The 23,654-nt window shown below is 38.3% G+C and overlaps 2 protein-coding genes across 3 annotated transcripts in view; one reads left to right on the forward strand and one right to left on the reverse strand.

Moving 5' to 3' along the window:
• Nucleotides 1-6,810, reverse strand: part of spon1a (spondin 1a) — a 208,559-nt gene extending 201,749 nt beyond the window's left edge. For both annotated transcript variants that reach the window (XM_065270017.2, XM_065270016.2), the window contains exons 1-2: nt 6,382-6,810; nt 5,772-5,878 (exon numbers count right to left, since the gene is read on the reverse strand). In XM_065270017.2, the coding sequence (XP_065126089.2) occupies nt 5,772-5,878; nt 6,382-6,619 (345 nt within the window). In that variant the 5' untranslated portion in view covers nt 6,620-6,810. The remainder of the gene's footprint in view (nt 1-5,771; nt 5,879-6,381) is intronic.
• Nucleotides 6,811-11,988: 5,178 nt separating this feature from the next.
• On the forward strand, nt 11,989-17,938 carry LOC141282551 (uncharacterized). Its single transcript, XM_073815718.1, has 2 exons — nt 11,989-12,316; nt 12,412-17,938. Exon 2 carries the CDS (start codon nt 13,458-13,460, stop codon nt 17,247-17,249), a length of 3,792 nt encoding a protein of 1,263 aa, XP_073671819.1. The 5' UTR covers nt 11,989-12,316; nt 12,412-13,457; the 3' UTR covers nt 17,250-17,938.
• Nucleotides 17,939-23,654: the final 5,716 nt, after the last annotated feature.

A 23,654-nucleotide genomic window follows, 5' to 3' on the forward strand; every position in this document is an offset into this window, starting at 1 on the left:
AGAAAATGAGAAAACTACATCAAATGCAAAAAAGACAGCATGCTCCCGTCAGGATAAAAAGCTGAATTCCGTGACATGGACAAAGTGATAAATTTTCTGTGACTAAAACAAGAATTTCCGTAGGATCAGGTTGTTATTTATGGCAGTGTGGTTGAAAAACTGCCATATACTCTATATAAAATATTTGGATGTTTTAAATCATGGGTTGGGTAAATTTTGGACAGAATCAAATGTTGGATTATAAATAAACCTACACTGTAAAAAATTCTGTAGAAAATACAGTATTACTGGGTATTACTCGCAACTACTGTAGCTGCCAGTAACTTACTGTAGATTTTACATTTATGTTATTTACTGACAACAGTTTGTTCAAAGTTAAATGAACATGAAACATTTTCAGTCTTTATCTTCTACAGTAAATTACTGGCAACCAGCTGCAAAATTACAGCTAATTTTTTACAGTGTATTGTTGCCGTTACCCAACCATGAGTTTTAACACCCCAGCATAGGTTTATTAATAATCCAACAGTTGGTTCTGTCATACCATGTGTTAAAACAGCCCAACATTTACTGTCCTAAAAACACAATTAAACCTACCATTGTGATGCTTTTTAGTAAATGCTATCACAGCAATAATTGAGAATCAGAGAGATTACAAGAAGTCAAAAGCTAAAGACTGTAAGCTTCTTATCTCAAAAGAAATCCAACCTCATGAAACCTGGCTTTGGCAAAGTCAAACAACAGTGGTTTTGTACAACATGTAAGACCCAGGCATTAACACCAATCTCTTCTGGCTAGAGTGATGCGTACTGTAGTATGAGTATGGTAGAGGTCAAAGTTGATCCTCTGTGTGTGCTCTCTTTCATTAATGGTACAAAAACACAGGTGAGCTCTCTGGGGAAATAAGTCAAAAGAACAGACATGAGAAAACAGAGAAGAGCTGTGATGGTGCCTCTGTGACCTTTGACTCTGCTGCCTGTGTCTCGCATCTCTTAGGAGCTGCATACGTGGACATGCTGTTGACCGACTGATTACACCAAAAACAACCATTTCTGACCCATGTTTTAGTTAATTATACAGAAGATTCAGAAGCATAAGCACAACCAACGGACAACAGCTTCACTTCAAAAGTTAAAGTAGTAAGTTGCTGCCCTGTCCACTGACTACAGACTCTTTTATGCAAAGAAGCATACATAACAAGCAAACCAACAAAGATTTTAATCGGCATCTGGGGCTGCGTCTGAAACGTCCTTTTTTGCCTACTTCCATACTATATAATAGAAAAAACAGTAGGTGAGACGAGTAGAATGTCTGAATTCATAGTATTCCAAAAACAGTGGGCGAAAAAGTACCAGGATGACCGACTACTTCCGTCAAGATCCTGAAGTGTTCATCCAATGGACCATTTACTATCCCATTAGCCCCTGGGAGAGAAGTTATTCAATGAAGAAGAAGAAGGGGATGTGTTGTTTTATTCAAAAATGTCCAAAAGCGGCTCTGTTCAAATTTAAATACATATATTAAACAGGTGGTTCAATTTTGCTTGTTTAAAGGACAAGTTTGGTATTTTACACTTAAAGCCGTGTTTTCAGATTGTTTATGGTGAAATAGAACGGTTTTGACTGAAATTTTGACATATGCGGCTGCCCTGAGAATTTTCGGGTGTTTGTGTTTCACCTGCCACCTCTATAATGGGTTGATAGGTGCACTGGAACAATCCTTTCTAAAATGCATTAAACTTTCGTTTACAAAGACGTGAAACTCACCGAGTGGTCAGGGGTGTTCACTGGTATGCTCACACAAAAATCGCTGCAAAATACGCATTCCAACAGGTTTTATCGTAGTTTTTGCCAACTCCATTGACTTGTATTAGTTGTGCTGTGAGGTACGGTATTACTCCGCGCCGGGAACTTTGTTTCTATTCTTGCTATTGGCAATGGCGGATTAGCGCCACCACCTGGGCTGGAGTGTCTATTATTCAAGTTCTCAGCGGAAGAATATACGTGTGTAAGGCGTTTGGAAAAGTAGGTCCACAAGTTAACAACGAATGCTAAAACACCTGTTGGAACGCATCGTTTGCAGCGATTTTTGTGTGAGCATATCAGTGAACACCCCTGTCCACTCGGTGAGTTTCACATCTTTGTAAACGAAAGTTTAATGCATTTTAGGAAGGATTGTTCCAGTGCACCATTAAACCCATTGTAGAGGTGGGAGGTGAAACACAAACCCCCCAAAATTCTCGGGGCAGCGGCATATGTCGAAATTTCAGTCAAAACCGTTCTATTTCACCATAAACAATCTGAAAACAGGGCTTTTAGTGTAAAATACCAAACTTGTCCTTTAACGTCATTCCAGTTAACATCGAACTTGTTTTTTATGGCAACGTATGTCACGTGATGTATCAACATGGCGGATGTAGTACGTCCAAATTCATTCACACTATACACTCACCTAAAGGATTATTAGGAACACCATACTAATACTGTGTTTGACCCCCTTTCGCCTTCAGAACTGCCTTAATTCTACGTGGCATTGATTCAAGAAGGTGCTAAAAGCGTTCTTTAGAAATGTTGGCCCATATTGATAATATAGCATCTTGAAGTTGATGGAGATTTGTGGGATGCACATCCAGGGACAAAGCTCCCGTTCCACCTCATCACAAAGATGCTCTATTGGGTTGAGATCTGGTGACTGTGGGGGCCATTTTAGTACAGTGAACTCATTGTCATGTTCAAGAAACCAATTTGAAATGATTCGAGCTTTGTGACATGGTGCATTATCCTGCTGAAAGTAACCTTCAGAGGATGGTCATGGTCAGAAACAATGCTCAGGTAGGCCGTGGCATTTAAACAATGCCCAATTGGCACTAAGGGGCCTAAAGTGTGCCAAGAAAACATCCCCCACACAATTACACCACCACCACCAGAATGCACAGTGGTAACAAGGCATGATGGATCCATGTTCTCATTCTGTTAACGCCAAATTCTGACTCTACCATCTGAATGTCTCAACAGAAATCAAGACTCATCAGACAAGGCAACATTTTTCCAGTCTTCAACTGTCCAATTTTGGTGAGCTTGTGCAAATTATAGACTCTTTTTCCTATCTGTAGTGAAGATGATTGATACCCGGTGGGGTCTTCTGCTGTTGTAGCCCATCCTCCTCAAGGTTGTGTGTGTTGTGGCTTCACAAATGCTTTGCTGCATACCTCGGTTGTAACGAGTGGTTATTTCAGTCAAAGTTGCTTTTCTATCAGCTTAAATCAGTCGGCCCATTCTCCTCTGACCTCTAGCATCAACAAGGCATTTTCACCCACAGGACTGTCGCATACTGGATGTTTTTCCCTTTTCACCCCATTCTTTGTAAACCATAGAAATTTTTGTGCGTGAAAATCCCACTAACTGAGCAGATTGTGAAATACTCAGACCAGCCGCCTGCCACCAACAACCATGCCATGCTCAAAATTGCTTAAATCACCTTTCTTTCCCATTCTGACATTCAGTTTGGAGTTCAAGAGATTGTCTTGACCAGGACCATACCCCTAAATGCATTAAAGCCATGTGATTGATTGGTTGATTAGATAATTGCATTAATGAGAAATTGAACAGGTGTTCCTAATAATCCTTTAGGTGAGTGTAAAGTACCTACTGTTTTAACAGTCAATGAGTACTTCATCTAATTCAGTACCTATTGTCACAGTTTGCGAATTTGGACGCAGCCTGGGAGAACATGCAAACACAGAGAAAGGCCATCAGGTGGGCCAACAGGCCATCTAGCCAGAGTTTAAACCGGGAACCTTCTTATTTTAAGGCAACAGTGATTTATTTACCCTTTACTACCCTTTTTTTATTAAAAGGTAACAGAGGAAAGGAAGGAATGAAGGAATAATATATATAAGGCCTAAAGTACGTCATCTGTCTGTGCCATCATCACATTGATGCATTAAAGATTTTGACAGATCTTGTTAAAAACTTGTGTTAAAAAAAAAGAGAAAACAAAGGCTGTTCTGCCAAACAATAAAAACTCTTTGCAGTTTGTTTTTATAATCTTCCATCACAGCACATTCCCAGCACAAAGTCTGAAGCATCTGGCTTTCTTTCCTCTACTAAAATCTAATTTTCTCTCCACCTTCTGTCCATTTTCTCTCAATGTAGTGTTAAGTGACAGCTAAATGCTAATGGCCCTTAGTGAGTTCAGTATATTGTCACTAACAGACTGAGAGCCATGCAGGTTTAAGTGATTTAACACGTGCAAAAAGACAGTTTACATACAGCCGTATCATTTATTAATAATCCATCTGATCCCACAATTGGAATAAAACGCTTCTATGTAAACGCCTTATTTAGACAAATATGATCTGAGCAAAATGGTAACTGACTAAAAATATTTTGACTGAAAGAGGTGCAGATCTTAAATAATGGATTATTAATAGAACAAATACCCCTAAAGACCCCATACAGTATTTCTAGCTAAATTTAAGAACAAATGGCTGTGATGTCTCATATAAAAACCTGGTCGAAAGTTGACTTTCATGCATAACGTATGTAAGTGCTGTTCAAAAACACCACCTGCAATAGCAATTGCATTAATGTGCATTAAAACACATTTAAAGAAGTGAATATGCAAAAGAGTCAGAATATTAAACACAGAGCTTTCAGTTAAAAACAAAGGAGAAATCGCATTGACAGGCGACTGTTTGACTGACTGATACAGTAAGACGGCTTCACATATCAAAACATTATATATAAAAAACAAGGTATAGAGTTGTTCTCTATATTCATCTTGCATCAGATGAGGATATAAGCAGAGTGTATCTGTGGTGAGCTGAGATTTATGGTTTATGTGACATTTAATGCGTCTATTTCTTTCCTTTTCCATTCTCTGTCATAACATGAGAGATGGTGCGGACAGACAGCATATGGTATTGAAGTAAGAGCTTTGCCAGGTGTGGCTGAATCTCTGCTTGGCTCTTTAACACAGAGAAAGTACAGTAGATCCAGCAGCAGAGTTAAAGCATACGCATCGGCTCACACCGCCAGCGACTACAGCGATTTCATTTATTTCAGTGGTGTATGGAAGTGGTCATGTTGATAGAAGTTCAACTTCAATGATGAGCGACTTTCCGGAGCAACTCTCAATGAGAGTGAGTTCACATCATTCACCTTTCGTCAGTTATTGAGAGGATAGTTATTCATTTGTTTATAGTTCGACAACCAGAATTAGAAATGCCTACTAACAACCTCATTAAAAGAGACAAGCGACTGAGAGTCACATTGTTGCTGGTGGTGCGCAGACAGCATTAGGTTACTTTATGTTCATGAGATTTTCCCGAAGACAACCATGAAATCTATACGGTCTTATACATCAGAGCTGCTTTTACTTTAGGACCCAGATTTTCTATTGAAAAAAGAAATAGCACTCAACATTCATATCATTCAATAAAGTTGTAAAAAGGTACTACTCCAAATGTCCTATTAAAAATGTATTCATGCAGAAACTACAATCTTTTTCTTAATTAGCCTACCTAAAATGGCACACTGACAAGGTGATGGAAAGTGCTTTCCATGTCTTTTATAGCAAACTAATTTTGTTCTCCTAACTCTGCGCAGCTACCTGGTTAGTGTGATTATATTATTCACATTCAGTACATTTTCCCCTGCTGTCAGTGACCCTATCAGAACCACTTGAGATCCATTGAAACATAAATTACATTTCCGTGAGTGCTCTGCATCTGCATTTCTATTGAGCATGACTCAAGCACTGACTCTTACCTGGAAATTTCCGGCATAATCATCTTCCTGGTCACCGTTCTGTCCCTCCTTTAGAGCAATGAGAGTAAAGCCTCTAAAGTAAGCAGAGTTGACCGCATACAGGGTTACTGGAAAAAAAATCACAATAATAAATCAGTCACATAAAACCTATACAGTATGATTGCTTTCACAGATGCAAAACAAAACTCAAGGCAGTTCAGTAAACAAACATTATAGAATTATAACATATATCATTGTCAATAATCATTTATAAAAAAAAGCTTATTTTTAAATCACCAACATTTTCACATAACTTTAATTAATAAATATGATGATTCTCTTAACAAATAAGATAGTAAGATAAGCAGATAATGTACATTCAAATAGTTAAACATTTCAGTAGTGTTTATCGACTTGACACAAGACCTTACAGAGCTGAGATACAGCCCTCGTGACAACTTTCTCAAATATGCCAACTTGCCCCGAATTATTTTATAACGTGTGCAAAAGACTATAATGCCCAAATATGCTGTTTATATGGCCAAGCTGTATCTCCAGCGCGCACATTGCGCAGAGTCCCTGTCCGCGCCGGTGGTCCTGACAGCAGCTGAAACCTGACAGTGTCATGTACCTTGATAAGTGCTGCCGGGCTGATAGTACTCCGGGTCTCCCTCCACTCGCAGTCTGAACTCAGTAAAGCCCTCTTTTCTGCCACCGGCTCCGTGCGGCTGAGCCCGCGTTATCCAGCTGCAGTAGCCGTCCGACGGAGACGCTCTATCCGCGGGTTCCTCCGGCACACTCGCGCACACGCACCCGCTGATGAGAAGCAGTACACCGGCTCTCAACATTCCCGATCGCCTAACATTCATGCTCGATTACAAGTATGTGTCTAGAGTGTTTAAAACTCTAGTGAAAACTAAACTTAGCCGTGATATTAGTCTCCCATATACGCAGATACTGATATCTCCGCCTTCACTGCTATATTTGCATCTGCACTGAAGAAAGAGATGAGGAGTCTGAAGCAGACTGACTGTAGTGCTGCTGCTGTCTCACACTGACAGCTCAATGCATTCACACACACGCACACACACGCACACACACATGCTTAGAGCAAAGAAGCTCCAGTGTTTTCAGTTCATAGCCCTCGTCTTCCTCCACTTACACGGAAAATGATTATTGTAAATCTAAAGGTGAATATTAAAAGTGAATATCTGCACAGTTGGGGGCACAGAAACTGTTAGATATAAGCGATTTTACCTGATAGGAAAAAGAAACCATATCAACCTAAAAGTTAGATGGGCTTCAGCATCATATACTGTAGACTGTTTATTATAATCTACAGCAAATGTATCATAAAACTTGTCCAGCAAACCAGTGAAGGAATTGTTATAAATAGATATAATACATTTCCTAAAATGTTTTTTTTTTTTTTTTTGCAATTTAAGCATATCACACTGACAGCAGAAGAAAATATATTGTCTTAAAAGAACAAAACAAATTGATAAATATCTCATAGAATCGCAGCAGTACATTTTTATTGCTCTCTTTTAATAAGTGAAATCTGAGTACATTTCTGTCTTTCTGTCAAATGATTAATTGATGTTAGTTTAGGAAAACAGAGGTCCTTCAGGCATGATGGGTGCTGTGAGAGGTTTGGGGACTGTAAATGTGCAGAGCCAGCAGGTGTCATAAGAGTGTCTTATAAAGATTCAGAAAATCTCTTTTTTTAATGTTGTGTGTAATAATCCACACTATAAGATTTTAAACTTTTTTTTGCATTTTATTTAACCCTAAAATGACCACACAAAATAATAAGTTTTGCTTTTTAGATTTATCTGTGATAATATGTTTAACCTTAACTCACCAAACAACATATATTTATGTTGGCTTGAGAAAGCCAACATACTGTTGTTGCACTTAAACTTATTATTATTCCCTCTTCTTTTCTTCTGAGACTAAAATTTCTAACTCTAACTCGTCCTAGAGCTTTCAAGCTACAGTCATCAAACTTTGGACAGACTTTCGGTCTGATCTGACGAGGTGTGCTATATCTTTTCTAACTGATCGGACCTTCCGAATTCCTAAACGGGGCGCTGAAACACCCCAAAATTTCCATTGACTTAACATTGAGACAAACTTTGACGGGTCAAAGCTGCGAGTGAGAAACTTGTAGAAACTTGTGGCTTACCACATTTAAGGAGGCTGACAGGCTGTGTAAGAACATACCTCACAATGGGGTGTAAGCTGTACCCCTGGGGTGTAAGAGGCCCCCAAAATTTCCCATTGACTTATAATGGGGCAGGAAACATGCCCATAAAAGGGAATAAAAGCGTCCCAGATGGAATATCTTCACTTTAGAGTGTCTTAGAGACATGGGGGTGGGCTCATTTTACTCAAGCATCCAATCAGTCTCTTAGGATCACCCCAGAGCTATTAAGCCACGCCCCTAGCAACCATTTTGGGTACCCTAGCAACATCTCCCATAGACTACCATTATAAAAAGCCCAGATGGATATCTTTGCACCAGAGTGTCATAGAGACATAGGGGTGGGCTCATTTTACTCAGGCATCCAATCAGTCTCTTAGGATTCTTATTGAGGTATTAAGCCACGCCCCTAGCAACAAAATATGAAGACCCTAGCAACATAATAAACAAAGCCTTATATCTCTGGATCTGAACATCGTAGAGACACAGGGGTTGGACCGTTTTACTTGTGGCTTGAAGTGTAATCATTATGGGATGCCAATTTTCTCCCTAGCAACCAAACTTAGTACCCTAGCAACGGAATAAACAAAGCCTTATATCTCCGCTTCAGAACATCATAGAGACACGGGGGTTGGACCGTTTTACTTGTGGCTTGAAGTGTGATCATTATGGGATGCCAATTTTCTCCCTAGCAACCAAACTTAGTACCCTAGCAACGGAATAAACAAAGCCTTATATCTCCGCATCAGAACATTGTAGAGACACGGGGGTTGGACCGTTTTACTTGTGGCTTGAAGGGTGATCATTATGGGATGCCAATTTTCTCAATAGCAACCAAACTTAGTACCCTAGCAACGCAATAAAAGTTAGCTTCATGCTAGCTTCCTGCTAATCATGCTAGCTTCATGCTAGCTTCATGCTAATCATGCTAACATCATGCTAGCTTCCTGCTAATCATGTTAGCATCATGCTAGCTTCATGCTAATCATGCTAGCATCATGCTAGCTTCATGCTAATCATGCTAGCATCATGCTAGCTTCATGCTAATCATGCTAGCATCATGCTAGCTTCATGCTAATCATGCTAGCTTCATGCTAATCATGCTAACATCATGCTAGCTTCCTGCTAATCATGCTAGCATCATGCTAGCTTCATGCTAATCATGCTAGCATCATGCTAGCTTCATGCTAATCATGCTACCATCATGCTAGCTTCATGCTAATCATGCTAGCATCATGTTAGCTTCATGATAATCATGCTAGCATCATGCTAGCTTCATGCTAATCATGCTAACATCATGCTAACTTCATGCTAATCATGCTAGCATCATGCTAGCTTCATGCTAATCATGCTAGCATCATGCTAGCTTCATGCTAATCATGCTAGCATCAAGCTAGCTTCATGCTAATCATGCTAGCATCATGCTAGCTTCATGCTAATCATGCTAGCATCATGCTAGCTTCATGCTAATCATGCTAGCATCATGCTAGCTTCATGCTAATCATGCTAGCTTCATGCTAATCATGCTAGCATCAAGCTAGCTTCATGCTAATCATGCTAGCATGATGCTAGCTTCATGCTAATCATGCTACCTTCATACTTAAACATACTAACAGCCAGATAGCCTACTAAACTAAACTTATGTCAAACCATTTTAAACGTTCAGGCTACGCTTTCTCAAGCCAACATAAAGTTTGTCTTCAAACTTTACTATCTAGTTTTATATTATTCAACATACTTTACATAAAATATTTTGACAGTGTACCATAAGCTTTGGAAATGTATCATTATGTGTTAGAGACCTGCTTGCTCAATATCTTCTGTACACTCATAAGTTTCTGAAAAGGTTTTTTTTTTTACGGAAATTGTATAATTTTTGGTTCCCAAAAGCCTTTAAATGGATAGTTCACCAAAAAATGAAAATTCGGTCATCATTTACTCACCCCCATGTTGTTACAAACTTTAAAAAAATATTTGTTCTGATGAACACACGGGAAAATATTTTAAGAAATGTTTGTAACCAAACCGTTTGTGGACCCCATTGACTTCTAGGGAAAAAGAATAATATGATAGTAAATGGGCTCCAAAAACGGTTTGGTTACAAACATTTCTCAAAATATCTTCCCATGTATTCATCAGAACAAAGAAATGTATACAGGTTTGTAACAACATGAGGGTGAGTAAATGATGACAGAATTTTCATTTTTGGGTGAACTATCCCTTTAAGTCAAAAGAACAACTTTTCACTATAAAAAGTTTTTTTTTTTGCAACAAAATGTAAATTTGTTTTCTTAAAAAGCCATGAATTATGCAAAAATGTAACGTGTGTCTATATTTACCAATAACATGTTATATACTGTAATATATTCTGACCATAATCTTAACTGAAGAGCAGAAGATTGTATATTTTAAACATAGCCTTCATTGCATTCTGAGTGTTTTTTTTGTGTGTTTGTGTGGTTTGTTTCATCTCTATTTGAAACTTTACCAGGTAAGTAAATGCTGTTAATTAGACATGAAATAAGAAGAACAGACGAGAAGCAGAATGAAAGGTGCTATACTGTTGACATCCATCTGAGCATTTTCTGCTGAAATGTTATCTTCTTTTAATTAACAGTCTGGTTTTAATTGGAACAGTAAAGTTATTTAACAGGTCATATCAGCACACATGGCCTGTTTGTAGGTGTGTGAATTTTACAGGTCAATCTCCTTCCACACAGGCAGATGTGCCCTCTTCCACCCAATGAGCACACAGCTTGATTTTCCTCATGTCAGGTGGATTTTGATGTGTTATTTTACCAAGCTTTCTTCATTCATTCTTCAGAGGTCAAGAACATTGACAACAGACAGATTTGACAGAACACTGTGAAGTCAGTTCCTGTATGTTTATTTGACAGAATGTGTGATTTTTATCTTAAAGATGATTAGATCGTGTGATGTTCAGTAGAGTTTATAAAATAGTTCCAGTCATTGATTCTGATTGGTCATAATGTGCAGCAGTCATAGCTTTGTGTTTATATTCAACAATCTGTTACAGTTCACAGTCAATCTGGGACTATTTTTTATTTGCCCTAAAAGCCTTAATAGTGTAATGTGTAATAAAATACAACTTATCATAGCGGTTTAAATTGAAAATGATTTTTAATTCATGTCATCATAGCAAAATTATACGCCAACATATAATTTCATACCCCAACATATTACGTTTCACCTGCTGCAGGTAGAAGCGCTAATTTAGTAAACGCATCTGTTGGTCATATTTGGGGGAATGGACAAACGACCAAAATAGCGATGTTCATTTTGATTTATTTTCCCGACAGACACACCTTGTTAACCAAACATGTCTACTGATAAGATTGTAATATTAAATTGTCATTGAGTTAAAATGATCATACATTACTGGAGTAAGTTTTGAATATTGATTCCCAAATTCCTGAGATGGGCAAACTTTAAAAATGGCAGAGGGGAAGGATTTCTGCTTTGGTAGTTATGCTTTATTAGTTTTATTAGGCTTCACTGCCCTTGTCTTGTTGTTAACTCTTTCCCCGCCATTGACGAGATATCTCGTCAATTAAGAGAAAACGCTTCCCCGCCAATGACGAGATTTTCCGTCTTTCCGCAATACCGCTATTATCCAACTTTTTAAAACCGGAAGTATTGCCTTATGGCAAGCTGCTGCATGTCCGTGTCTGTTTTAAAGATCGCTCTGAATGGGATCTCTATGAAAAGTCCGTCACAAAAATTTAATTATTTTTGCTTTTTGCTCAAAATATGGTGTTTTTGCAAAAACCTACCCATATTCAAAAGCTGATTACAAAAGAACCACTGAAGGTAGGATGAAACGTTTTTTTTTTTTTGAAAGCAGAGGGTCTGTTCTTTCATTTGGTATATTGTATGTTTATTTATTTAAAGAAGAACATTTTCTGGAAGGCATTAAACTTTGGTGAAAATCATGAAAAACGCTGGCGCTGGCTGGCAACTTTTTTTAAAAACGCTGGCGGTGAAAGAGTTAAAGTACATATTGTGTTTAGCTGTTGTTTAAATGTATTGGTTTTGTTTGTTTGTTTCCTTTGATATATTTGTTTTTTGGCATACCAATTGCATCCCATTTCTGTCATTATTATTTATTGTTGTGACGATGAAGATGATGATTTATTCGTCTAATAGGAAGTGAGGTCATGCGGGTCAAGGGTTACATGCGCACATTTATTGTTGTACCCTATGATGCACCTGAGAGAGAGAGACTCAAGATGTCGACTCGCGGTCATGCCGGTACACCGCTGAGTCTAAAGTAATTCGTGTCTTATTTATAGTTGCATTTTGGACTCATTTCCCTCTCAGTTGGTATGCAGCCAGCGAGGTATGTTTGTGTATTGTGATGCTTTATTTCTTGTTTTATTCGCTCTTTTGATTGTGTTGTTTGTTTATACTATGTTTTCTACTGCTTTTAAATAGTTCGACGGTGGATTAAGGACGAATTAAATAAACAAATAAATCCATCAGTAAACGAAGAACTTTGGTTTGCGTGTTTTCTGGAGGGGAGTGAAAGTCGAACTCGGAGCTGAAGTCAACATCAGCCTACGGATACTCGTCCGCAACGCGAAGACGCGTCAATTTGTTGGCGTGGAAATTCCTGGGATTGAAGTAAATTACTCGGATTAGAGCCACGTTTTTCGTTGAAAAAGGAGGCGAACTGGACTTGTTAAGGCGACTTTGCGGACTGATTTCGGATCCACGAAAGATAAAGTTTCTCATTGAAGAGGCGTGGAGGAACGGCTTGAAACAGATAAGCACTTGACTATTTAGTATTACGTTTTTCTTTCAGATCTTCTTTGAAATAAGACTTTGATCGGTTTATGAACACTGAAAATGTTGCCTTATTTTAATTAGTCAACTGGACATATTTAAGGACATTTAAAGGGGGCTCGGACTAATGCGGTTGATTTGAAATTAAGTCCGTACATTTTATCACGTTGTTGAATATGGCACGTAACCGATAAGTATTATATACTGTTAAAGTTTTTCTCAGGCTGTCTTTGAAAAGGTTTTGATTGGTCTGTGAACACTGTTAATGTGGGTTTATTTTGATTAGCCAACTGGTCATATTTAAGAACATTTAAAGGGGGTATGAGTAAATGCAGTTGAATTGAAAATAAGTTTGCATACTTCACTAGGTTGTTGAATTTGAAGTTTTCTGTGCATTTGTCTTGTTATATGACAACTATTTTCAAATAGGCCTAGTTAGTACTTGAAACTGTTATCATATTGTCTCACCAAGGTGTTGAATTTGAAGTTTTATGTACATTTGTCTTGTTATATGACAACTATTTTTAAAGAGGCCTAGTTTGTACTTGAAACTTGTATTGTTTCATGAGGTTTCTAAGCCTAAATTAGCCTATTAATTGTTTGAAAGACAGTGACTTAGTCAAATAGTTAAATTGAGCTTGTTTCAGACATTTGCCCTGTGATTATTTTTAGCCTAGTCTACCTTATAATTCACTATGTCTCAGAATAGTAAAGATGAAGACCAGCAATTAGAGATATTAGAAATCAGCAGTGTGTTAGAAACGTCTCAGCAAGTAGTAGAGCCTCAGCACACAGAGAAATCAGCAAAGCTACTAAAGGCCAACCAGCCTGATGTCGAGCAACAGCAAATTGACAATTCAGGTGCATTTGAACATCATCAAAATGAACCTCGTAGAAGCGTCAGATCACGAAAATTGACAGAGAAAGGCAAAGACCTACACATGGCCAAGTTAAAGTCACTGTTGCTCCATTTTAACAATGCCTACGATTGTTGGAAGGTCCTGACTAAAGTGGCAAAAAGGTCTTTGGAGCAAAACCATCCAAGTGACATTCTTCAAGAACATGTAACTCGCATTGAAAAGGAATTGGATGAACTTAACAATATTTATGATGTCTATAGAAAACTTGATGTTCCAACTCATGACATGCGCTGCAAATTGGATAAAAGCACTTCAATTACTAAGGTTATGATAAAGAATGTTACGTCTCGGATTCAGGGAGTTGATGAAGAGCTGTTTTGGCCTGATGCTGGCTCTGTATTTGCATCCTCTGCCTCTAGTATTTCTTTTCCTGTTAATAAGAGCTGTGGAACCAAATCCATTTGTTCCAATGAGTCACTAGTAAAAAGACAAGAAGCTGCTGCAGAGTATGCCAGTACAAGAGCTGTGCTTCAAATCATGAGTGAACAGGAGCGTAAGCAAGAAGAATTAGAGGCACTTGAGGTTGAAAATAGGCAGATAGCCGCAGCCCAGGAAGCAGCAGCAGTATCTCGGCGGCTCCAGGAAGAGAGGGAAGAAGTTGAACGAAAAATCAAAAGACAAGCTCAAGAAGATGTACTGTTGAGAAAGCAACAAGAAGAAAATGCCATTAGAAGACAGTCGGTCGAACACTTAAGGAGAGAGCTCGATCGTTTGGAAGGACTGAAGAGATTGAATGCTGCCAAGGCTAAGCTACAAGTGTATGAAGAAATCAATTTTGACACAAATCAAGATCTTTTAATTCAGAAATCGGATGCCCCCATGATTGTCCATGCAGCTAAACAAACTGATCCTGTGTGTGATTTACAACTAAGATATACGCCACCAAGGGGTAATTTCTCAGATGATACTCAAGAACTTGTTAAGGTTTTGGCTGAGGCCATAGCAGCAAATAGGCTACCTGTTCCAGAACCAACCATTTTCTGTGGTGACCCACTTAAGTTCAATCATTGGAAGTTATCTTTTCAAACCTTAATCGAGAGGAAGAATATTCCAGATATAGAGAAGATTTTCTTTCTTCAGAGATATGTTGGGGGCACAGCAAAGGAGGCCTTAGAAGGTCATTTTTTGCTTGAGTCAGAAGATTCATATAGCTTAGCTTGGAATCTGCTCGATGAAAGGTACGGTCAGCCATTTGTCATTGCAAAGGCTTTCCGAGATCAATTATATGCTTGGCCATGTATATCCAGTAGAGATAGTGTTGCATTAAGACAGTATGCAGATTTTTTGCGCAGTTGTGAATGTGCCATGTCCCGTAACGAGAATCTACATGTTCTTAATGATCCAACAGAGAATCAAAAACTTGTTGCCAAGCTGCCTGAATGTTTAAGCCAGAGATGGAACAGAAGAGCTACACTTTACCAACTAGAGCACGGACGTTTTCCAAACTTTAATTATTTTGTAACATTCTTATCCATGGAGGCCAGTATTGCTTGTAATCCAATAACTTCGCATCAAGCTATATGGGCAAGTGAGCCAGAGAACTTAAGACTCAAGAATCAAAGTGCAGCTGTCTCCAAAACTTGGACTGTTGATGCCAAGAGCTTTAGCACAAACATTTCTGAAAGTTGGGTCTCTTGTATGTTTTGTAAGAACACTGCGCACAGCCTCCAGAAGTGTCACAAATTTCTTGAGCGACCTGTTGCAGACAGAGTTAAATTCATTCAACATGAGCATCTGTGTTTCGGCTGCCTGAACCCGGGTCATCAGTCAAAAAGCTGTAAGAGGAGGTTGATTTGTGATTCCTGTTCCAGACGTCATCCTACTTGTTTACATGAGGACCGTTCAGAACGGGAATCTAAGCAGAATCAAGTCAGCTATCAAGAAGATCCTACATCACAAGACATCATTGCAGAAACCACATCTAACAGGATCTTAAAAGATGGTGGCAGCATTCAAACTTCAGCAATAGTTCCAGTTATGGTGTCAAGTAACTCAGGCAAGGAAGTCCTTGTTTATGCCTTGCTGGATTCTCAGAGTGATTCCTCTTTCATTCTAGAGCACGTGGCAGATACTTTGAAAATTAATACAGAATCAGTAAAGCTTAAGTTATCCACCATGTCCTCAAGAGAAACAATTGTCCCCTGTAAAAGACTTGAGGGTTTAAAAATAAGAGGGTTAAATTCCACCAAGGAAATCACAGTGCCAACAGTGTACACAAGAGAATTTATCCCCGCCAATAGATCACACATTCCCACTCCTGAGACTGCCAAGGCATGGCCCCATTTGGAGCATCTTGCACCGCATATTGCTCCGCAAAGAGAATGTGAAATTGGCTTGTTGATAGGATACAACTGCCCACAAGCTCTAATGCCCCGGGAGGTTGTCTGCGGAGAAGAAAACCAACCATTTGCACAAAAAACCGACTTGGGCTGGAGCATTGTAAGCTATGGCAACCCAGGTGAACACTATGGTGACGCGCACGCTGTGAGTCATCGTATTATTGTAAGGCAAGTAATCCCTCAACTTGAAGTACTTGATCAGCTCAAGGGTGAAGTTCATTTTGTTTCTAAGACCCAGATTAAAGAAATGGTCGCTACTGATGATGTCATGAAGATGGAGTCAGATTTCAATGAGCGGGCAGAAGAGGATTGCTTCTCTCAAGAGGATGTCTTGACAAAGTTAAAAGATGAAATTAAACACACATCAGATGGTCACGTTGTAATGCCCTTACCCTTTAAAAGTGAGAGGTCAAATTTGCTTTCAAATTTGTTCACTGGTTCAGACTTCTTATGGAAGAGCCAGCTACTTGTAGGAGATGACAAGGTGGGAGAAGTCACTGATGATTCAGAACGTAAAGCTGTCCAGGCGTTAAGCAATAAGGTAACAGAAGAAAGGATATTGTTAAATCATCTGGCGAAGTTCTCTGATTGGGAAAGAGTTGTTAAGGCTGTTGCATGTCTCATTCGTTACGCTAAACATTCTAGTGGCTGTAAGTCAGATTTAAGTTGTGCCACAAGCATTGAAGAAAGACGAGAAGCAGAGGTATTTATTATCAAAATGGTTCAAATGGACGCATTCAGTACTGAAATGGAAAGTATTAAAAGGAACTGTAAAGTTAAAACCAAAGACAAAGCCAACAAGTTGCGCCAGTTAAGTGCATTTATAGACGAACACGGTGTCTTTAGAGTTGGGGGACGGTTGGCAAGATTTACTTTCCACCCTTATATTAAGCATCCTGCCATCACCCCAAAGAAGTTTCAAAATCATGAGCAGTTGAAGGATTATGGATGTGAATTCATCATGAACATTCCATCATCTAGCCATATGGGAGGCGTATGGGAGAGACAAATAAGGACAATCCGAAGTGTTCTAACAGCAATTTTTGATCAATCTGGTAAGAGACTCGATAGTGCTTCGTTGAGAACTTTCCTGTATGAAGTGACGACTATTATAAATAGCAGGCCGATGACAACTGAGCACTTAAATGATCCAACAAGTTTTGAACTACTTATGCCAAATCATATCTTGATAATGAAATCTAGCATTGTGTTACCCCCCACCCCCTGATGAGTGATTCAACTTTGGACCATTCAGGAAGGTATACTCTCAAGCCTGTGTACCTTGATAGGCCTTTCAAAAGATGATGTTGCTGCTTGAGGCTCAATAATGCTGTATTTTGCACATATATCATACAATTTTAAGGTTAGAATTATTCATGATTTTTTTTAGTGAAATCAGTGTATGATTTGGTGGGAGTTTAGCTGTTGTTTAAATGTATTGGTTTTGTTTGTTTGTTTCCTTTGATATATTTGTTTTTTGGCATACCAATTGCATCCCATTTCTGTCATTATTATTTATTGTTGTGACGATGAAGATGATGATTTATTCGTCTAATAGGAAGTGAGGTCATGCGGGTCAAGGGTTACATGCGCACATTTATTGTTGTACCCTATGATGCACCTGAGAGAGAGAGACTCAAGATGTCGACTCGCGGTCATGCCGGTACACCGCTGAGTCTAAAGTAATTCGTGTCTTATTTATAGTTGCATTTTGGACTCATTTCCCTCTCAGTTGGTATGCAGCCAGCGAGGTATGTTTGTGTATTGTGATGCTTTATTTCTTGTTTTATTCGCTCTTTTGATTGTGTTGTTTGTTTATACTATGTTTTCTACTGCTTTTAAATAGTTCGACGGTGGATTAAGGACGAATTAAATAAACAAATAAATCCATCAGTAAACGAAGAACTTTGGTTTGCGTGTTTTCTGGAGGGGAGTGAAATTGTGTTTAAATGAAATTTTCCACACACACAAGCATGAACATGGTGTCCTCCGTTCTTTTCAACAACAAAGTACCTGAACACAGCAAGCTCGTAATCACGACTTTAGAAGTGGGAATTATCAAATTTCCAATAGCACATGAAGGCAGGATTAGTCATGGCTGTCGACTTATTCTATGATGCAGCACAGCACAAGATTACCTTATTGCTTACACAAACAACATCTATGGCCTGATGCATGGTAGGGTTGTAGGAGTGTTTGTCATTTTTTTAGTAATTCCATCCAATGATCTTAGGCTTAGTGGAACAAAAATGACATACTTCAAATTTAATATAATAGTACACTAAAAAAGTTAATTTACCATCAGAGCGAAATTATTGGAGTGTAATCTGATATACCCTTACATGTTACGATGTAAATAGTCCTCAGATTGTATATTATATTCTATAACCAGACGTTCATGCGAAATCTGATGTAAACAATAGACTATATATCTATATTTCACGGATTATACGCATTTGTGGACAAAAATGGTCATTGGATAATTTACACATCTGAAACAGTCTGGATTCGACTTGCGATTAACACAAAGTTAAAAAGTTCTGTTTATTTTTGCATGTTGTCATTTGGACTCCTGTCACAAAATACTACATATGATGCTAGAACATCTGTATCTCAAAACGGCTTTACAGGGGGTATGGCTTAGCTAAATGAGATGTAAATGAGCCCTATTGTCTCTCCAGCCAGGAAAAAAAGGGAAAAGTGTTAACTTTTTTTCTCAAATTTCTCGGCATTCTCTTTCTTGAATGTGTTATATATTAAAATGGCCACAACTTCTCCAAATCCTCCAAATCAGATTTCCATGTGTTACACATCATTGGAAAGCTTAGAAACTGCACTTTCGAAATCTGTAAACAACTCAAAATGCTCCAGATCCGACTTGTGTCCCTAATTTCCATGACTGGTCAGATATTTGTCATAGTGTTTATTATTACAGTGCCTTCGTTATTACTTCAAAAGTGTATATTTATAGTTATGTGATGTAAATACTGTTAAATAGCCTCAACTGATAGATTATCTGCATGGCTAACCGCTACTGTTAGCGCTCTGATCTAAGCTGTGTCCAAAACTGCTCCCTATCCACTATATAGTGCCCTATATCAGGTGTCGGCCATTTTGTAGTTGTGTCCGAAACCTGAGTGAATAACTTCATTTCCTACATTCGTTTACTACTTTTTACCCACAATGCACTCTGATTTTGAGGGTACATTTGATGTACAATCGCTCACTCATATTTCACATGATACAACGAGAGACAAATGCGTAACTTGAATCATCTGAAGTATACTGACAGTAAACACCAACAATTTACATTTATAAACTTTTGTTAGTTCTTGTTGTCAGGTATTTTCTACTTTTTGAAAATACAAATAAATAAAATAATTGTGATATCTTTTATTTAAAATCTAATACACATTTTTATTAAACAATAAATAAACAACAGTAAATAAATATGACAAGCAGTTGTTTTGTTCTCTTTATTATCAACTAATACACTAAACTTGATAAATGTGACAAACATTAAGAAAGTAAACTTTATCGTTTCACAGTACAATCAATAAAGCCACACAAGTGTAAGGGTTTATGACGAACCTCTGCGACAGCTCTCTGACGCATGATATTTACGTCAGTGTCCGAAATCGCTGACTCATTTTCATTAGCTTCTTCCCCATATAGTGGACTCAATTGTCATTCCCTATATAGGAAATAGTGAATGAGTGAACAAGTGAACGGTTTCAGACACAGCTCTAGTCTGCCTACTCTGCTGTCGTTGGTAATGTTATATTAAAAGTTTAAATTTAATCACAGTGAATTAAAACCTTGCTCATATGCACATATCCCTTTTTCATAAATGGATATACATTTTTTAAGATGAAGAAGAAAATGAGAAGAAAATGAGAAAGTATATAGTTACTTAGACAGCTTTTGTTTTGCCTATATGTATTTCACTAAAATTCGCAATGATTTAACCTCAGAAAAACATAGACCGTTATAAAATGTGAATCCTCAATCTCTTACATTACAATATGCTTATGCGTGATCATTGTTAGTGCAAAGAGGGAGAGAAGAGGGTGGAGAGAGAGAATGCTTCCATAAGCAGGTGAGAAATTGTTCTGCTTGTGAAGTCAAAATTGTTATTCTTTCTTAGCTTTATACTTACTAGATTACAGCAAACATATTTAGCCTATTTTTGGATAAGAGAAGTTAAAGTGTTATTGTCACATTTTGCTATGTTACAGTTTCAAAATGATAATACAGAGAACACTTAGATTAAAAATTGTTTATAAAGCTGCCGTAAATGGAGAAAAAATTTAATCAGGGGTCCATTCTTTGGAACCCCTAGGTTTTTGCTAAGCCCCCAAGGTCTACAATGTTTGGCTCCGCCCCTGATTTTTATTTTTTGTGAAATACAAAAGTATGAATTGTGAAATGAATGGTGAATACAACTTTTTGAGCTTACAGTATAGATTTGGTGAACAAATAATGAAATTTATGGGTAAATTATAGGATTTTAAACAGTTGTTGACAGTTGTTGAGATGGATTAAAGAATTTCAAAAATATTTTTGATACATAAGCAATTCTTCAGTCATGTGGGTGAATATCATGATTTTCGCTGCTTTTATTCAATAATTGTACAAATCCCCATATCCCAGAGCCCAGATATCTAGCGGAGATATTTGCATTTAAGAGATTTAACGTCCTTCTAAAACCATTACATGACATCATTGTGAATGGCTGTTAATGGAATCCCCCTGGGTAGAGGGCGAGAAGTCAAGCGTAGCTCATTGGGTCTTTGTCATCCATCCCATAGGCCCAGACCCATACAAATTACACACCCTTTCAGATTCTGTTGAACTACTGAAGCCATTTGGGTCAGATTGAGTTTATTTTAAAATAAAAGCATCGAATCGAGAGAGGTTAGAGGGGTCCCGGACCTCCCAGAAACATTAGGGGACCCTCTATAAGGCCCGAAAAATGACTTGGGGAACCTCTGGTTATTCATTAAAAGTAATACTACAAAGAATAAACTTCAAAACTTGTCAAAACTTGTCAAATTATCACACTGACATAAAGCAACATTGTCTGTTATTTGCAATACAAGGAGCTAAAAAAAAAAGAGATTTTGTCTGAAATAAACTTTTAGGGCAGAGTTATTAGTCTTATTTAAATGCTTTACTGCAGGTATGAAACCACTTCAAAATAAATTCATTTGTACAATAACATAAATAACATGCATAAATAAAAATTTTATGTGCATTGTGTCAGTTACTTTCAATCAATTATCAAGTAGACCAACTTGGCCTGTATCACCAATAACAGCATCGAACTGGAAAAAAAATTATTGAGCAACAATAACTTAATTGTAAACTGCAATATGCTATTAATTGTGTAAATAAAGAAGCTTGACAATTCATACAGTTTCATAAGGTGTAAATGGGTGGTTTTTGACCCAAACTGCAAAAAGTGTACCAGACCTCTGTATAGTATTAAAAGTCTAGTTTGGCACCAACAAATGAGGGGAAAGTCACAGGTCTATAAGTATTATGAATTTACATTCAGCATGTCAGTCGGTCAATCAATCTGTCTTCAGTGTTGTAAAACCCGACATTTTAAGCACCAACTGAGATATCATCTGACATGTGACATTTGGTGAAAGTCTTGAATTGAGGTTTATGAGGCTGATCAATACTGTGGGAGACAGAGACAGGGAAGTGTTTGATGATGATAGCTAGGTACTTTGTACTGGTCACAGCATGCTGACATTATCATAATTCAGCTTTAAGAGAGTCAGCACTCAGAAACCAATACAGTGTAGAACTCCTCACCATTTATATGTGGGTTGGAAAAGACCCACCCACTTTAAAAGACCAATGATATTGGACCTGCACCTTTTCTCTAATTTAGCACATATGTCTGTTTACTTGCCGGAGTGCCATCAGTCAAATCCATTTCCACTAAAGGAATCCCCTAATAAATTAAACTCCATTTCACATTTTAAAAACAGCCTTGACTTCCACACTGCGGTTGCCTCAAATCCGTTCCACTTGGCTCATATAATTTAAACTCCATTTTGTGTTTTCATTACTTTTGCATGCTGCACTCTGACGGCACAACAACAATGTAAAAAAGCGTTTAGCTATAAAAGCAATTGTTTAATTAAAAGGCACCAGAATATAAGAAAATCTTTTTGCTTCCAACACACATGGTAAAACTCAAAAAGTAATATCTCTACACCCCCTGCATGTTATACCACCATTTCTAAAACAGTTAATTTGTGAATGTGCTGCCAGTGAATTTTTCTCTTACGTAGTCAAACCTACATCTAAACAACTGACTACAGACTGATTTAAACATTTCAACTTCAAGGTTCAATTTTACAGTAAATCTATGTAGATGAACTTTAATCATGCTCATAATTACTTTAAACTTAGATTTAAATCTAGATTTATCTAGAATATTGTCAAAGACACCTTAACAGGAACGCAGAAAGTATGTCAAGGGAGATGCAGCGTCTCATTCCGTTCTCAGGGAACAAGGGTTACATAAAAGTGAACGGTGAGAACCAGCCTGCCGCATAACCAACATCCTGGACCAAGGCACCTGTCCAAAGGGCTTTAGATGCTGCCATACCTTTAGTTGAATGCGTTCTGATGGTTAAAGCAGAGTGCCGTCCAAAGGCCTCATAAGCAAATGTGATAGCCTCACTTATCCATTTACTCAAAGTCTCTCAAACTGAGAGAGCCTCTAAATCTCCAACCCTTTAAAGGTAGATAATAGCTAGGAGAAATATAGTTTTTAGTGTGAGAGGATACTCCGACATGGTATCCAATGGCTCAAATTGTGCCCCCTGACAAGCCCTTCAGCACCATGGACAAATCCCATGCAGGGATCCTAGAATGACTCGCAGGCCTTAGTCTTAGGGCTGGGCAATATATCTGACAATTGGGGGAATTTCACATTAATTATCGAGGACGTATCGCCTGCGATAATTAATGCAAAATTGCCCCGCTTGTAAGTGAACTACGGCTCTGTGTAGTAAATGCCCCTCCATCTGAAAGCAGCTGTTGGCGATTTACTACTAATCAAGTAACTGGCTTTACTGATGAAACATGCATGAGAATCACCGACATATATCGCCCAGCCCTACTCAGCCTCCAAGTGCCATGCAAGAAAATGCATTCCTAGTTGGTCTCTACCTAATGAGGGACCAACCACTAAAGTGTGGAAAGCAGATTTAGCTGCCACATAAACCTTAATGGTCAAAGGGGACAGAACTGAACCTATTGGGCAGTTTACTGGGTCATACGAGTGTCTCTGGCACTACGCAGCAAAAAGCTTCCATTTAAATGCGTATCATTTCCTGGTAAAGGGAACTCTCGAATGCAAAATAACCTGCAAAACCTTGGTTGAGAGACCCAATTCTATGAGTCTGTCCTCCTCAGAGGCCAGACCCACAAACTCATTCACTCTAGGCAGGGGTAAGACACAGTGCCACTCGCCTGAGATCACAGATCCCTCCTGACTGGCACCTGAAATAGGGAGCTGTCTAGAATGGAGACCAGGTTCGACAACCATACTCAGGCTGGCCATCATGGAGCCACGAGCAACAGGTGTGCCTTCAGTTGCTGGACC

The sequence above is a fragment of the Paramisgurnus dabryanus genome, chromosome 9 (genome assembly GCF_030506205.2).
Source record: "Paramisgurnus dabryanus chromosome 9, PD_genome_1.1, whole genome shotgun sequence".
Classification (NCBI taxonomy): Eukaryota; Metazoa; Chordata; class Actinopteri; order Cypriniformes; family Cobitidae; genus Paramisgurnus; species Paramisgurnus dabryanus.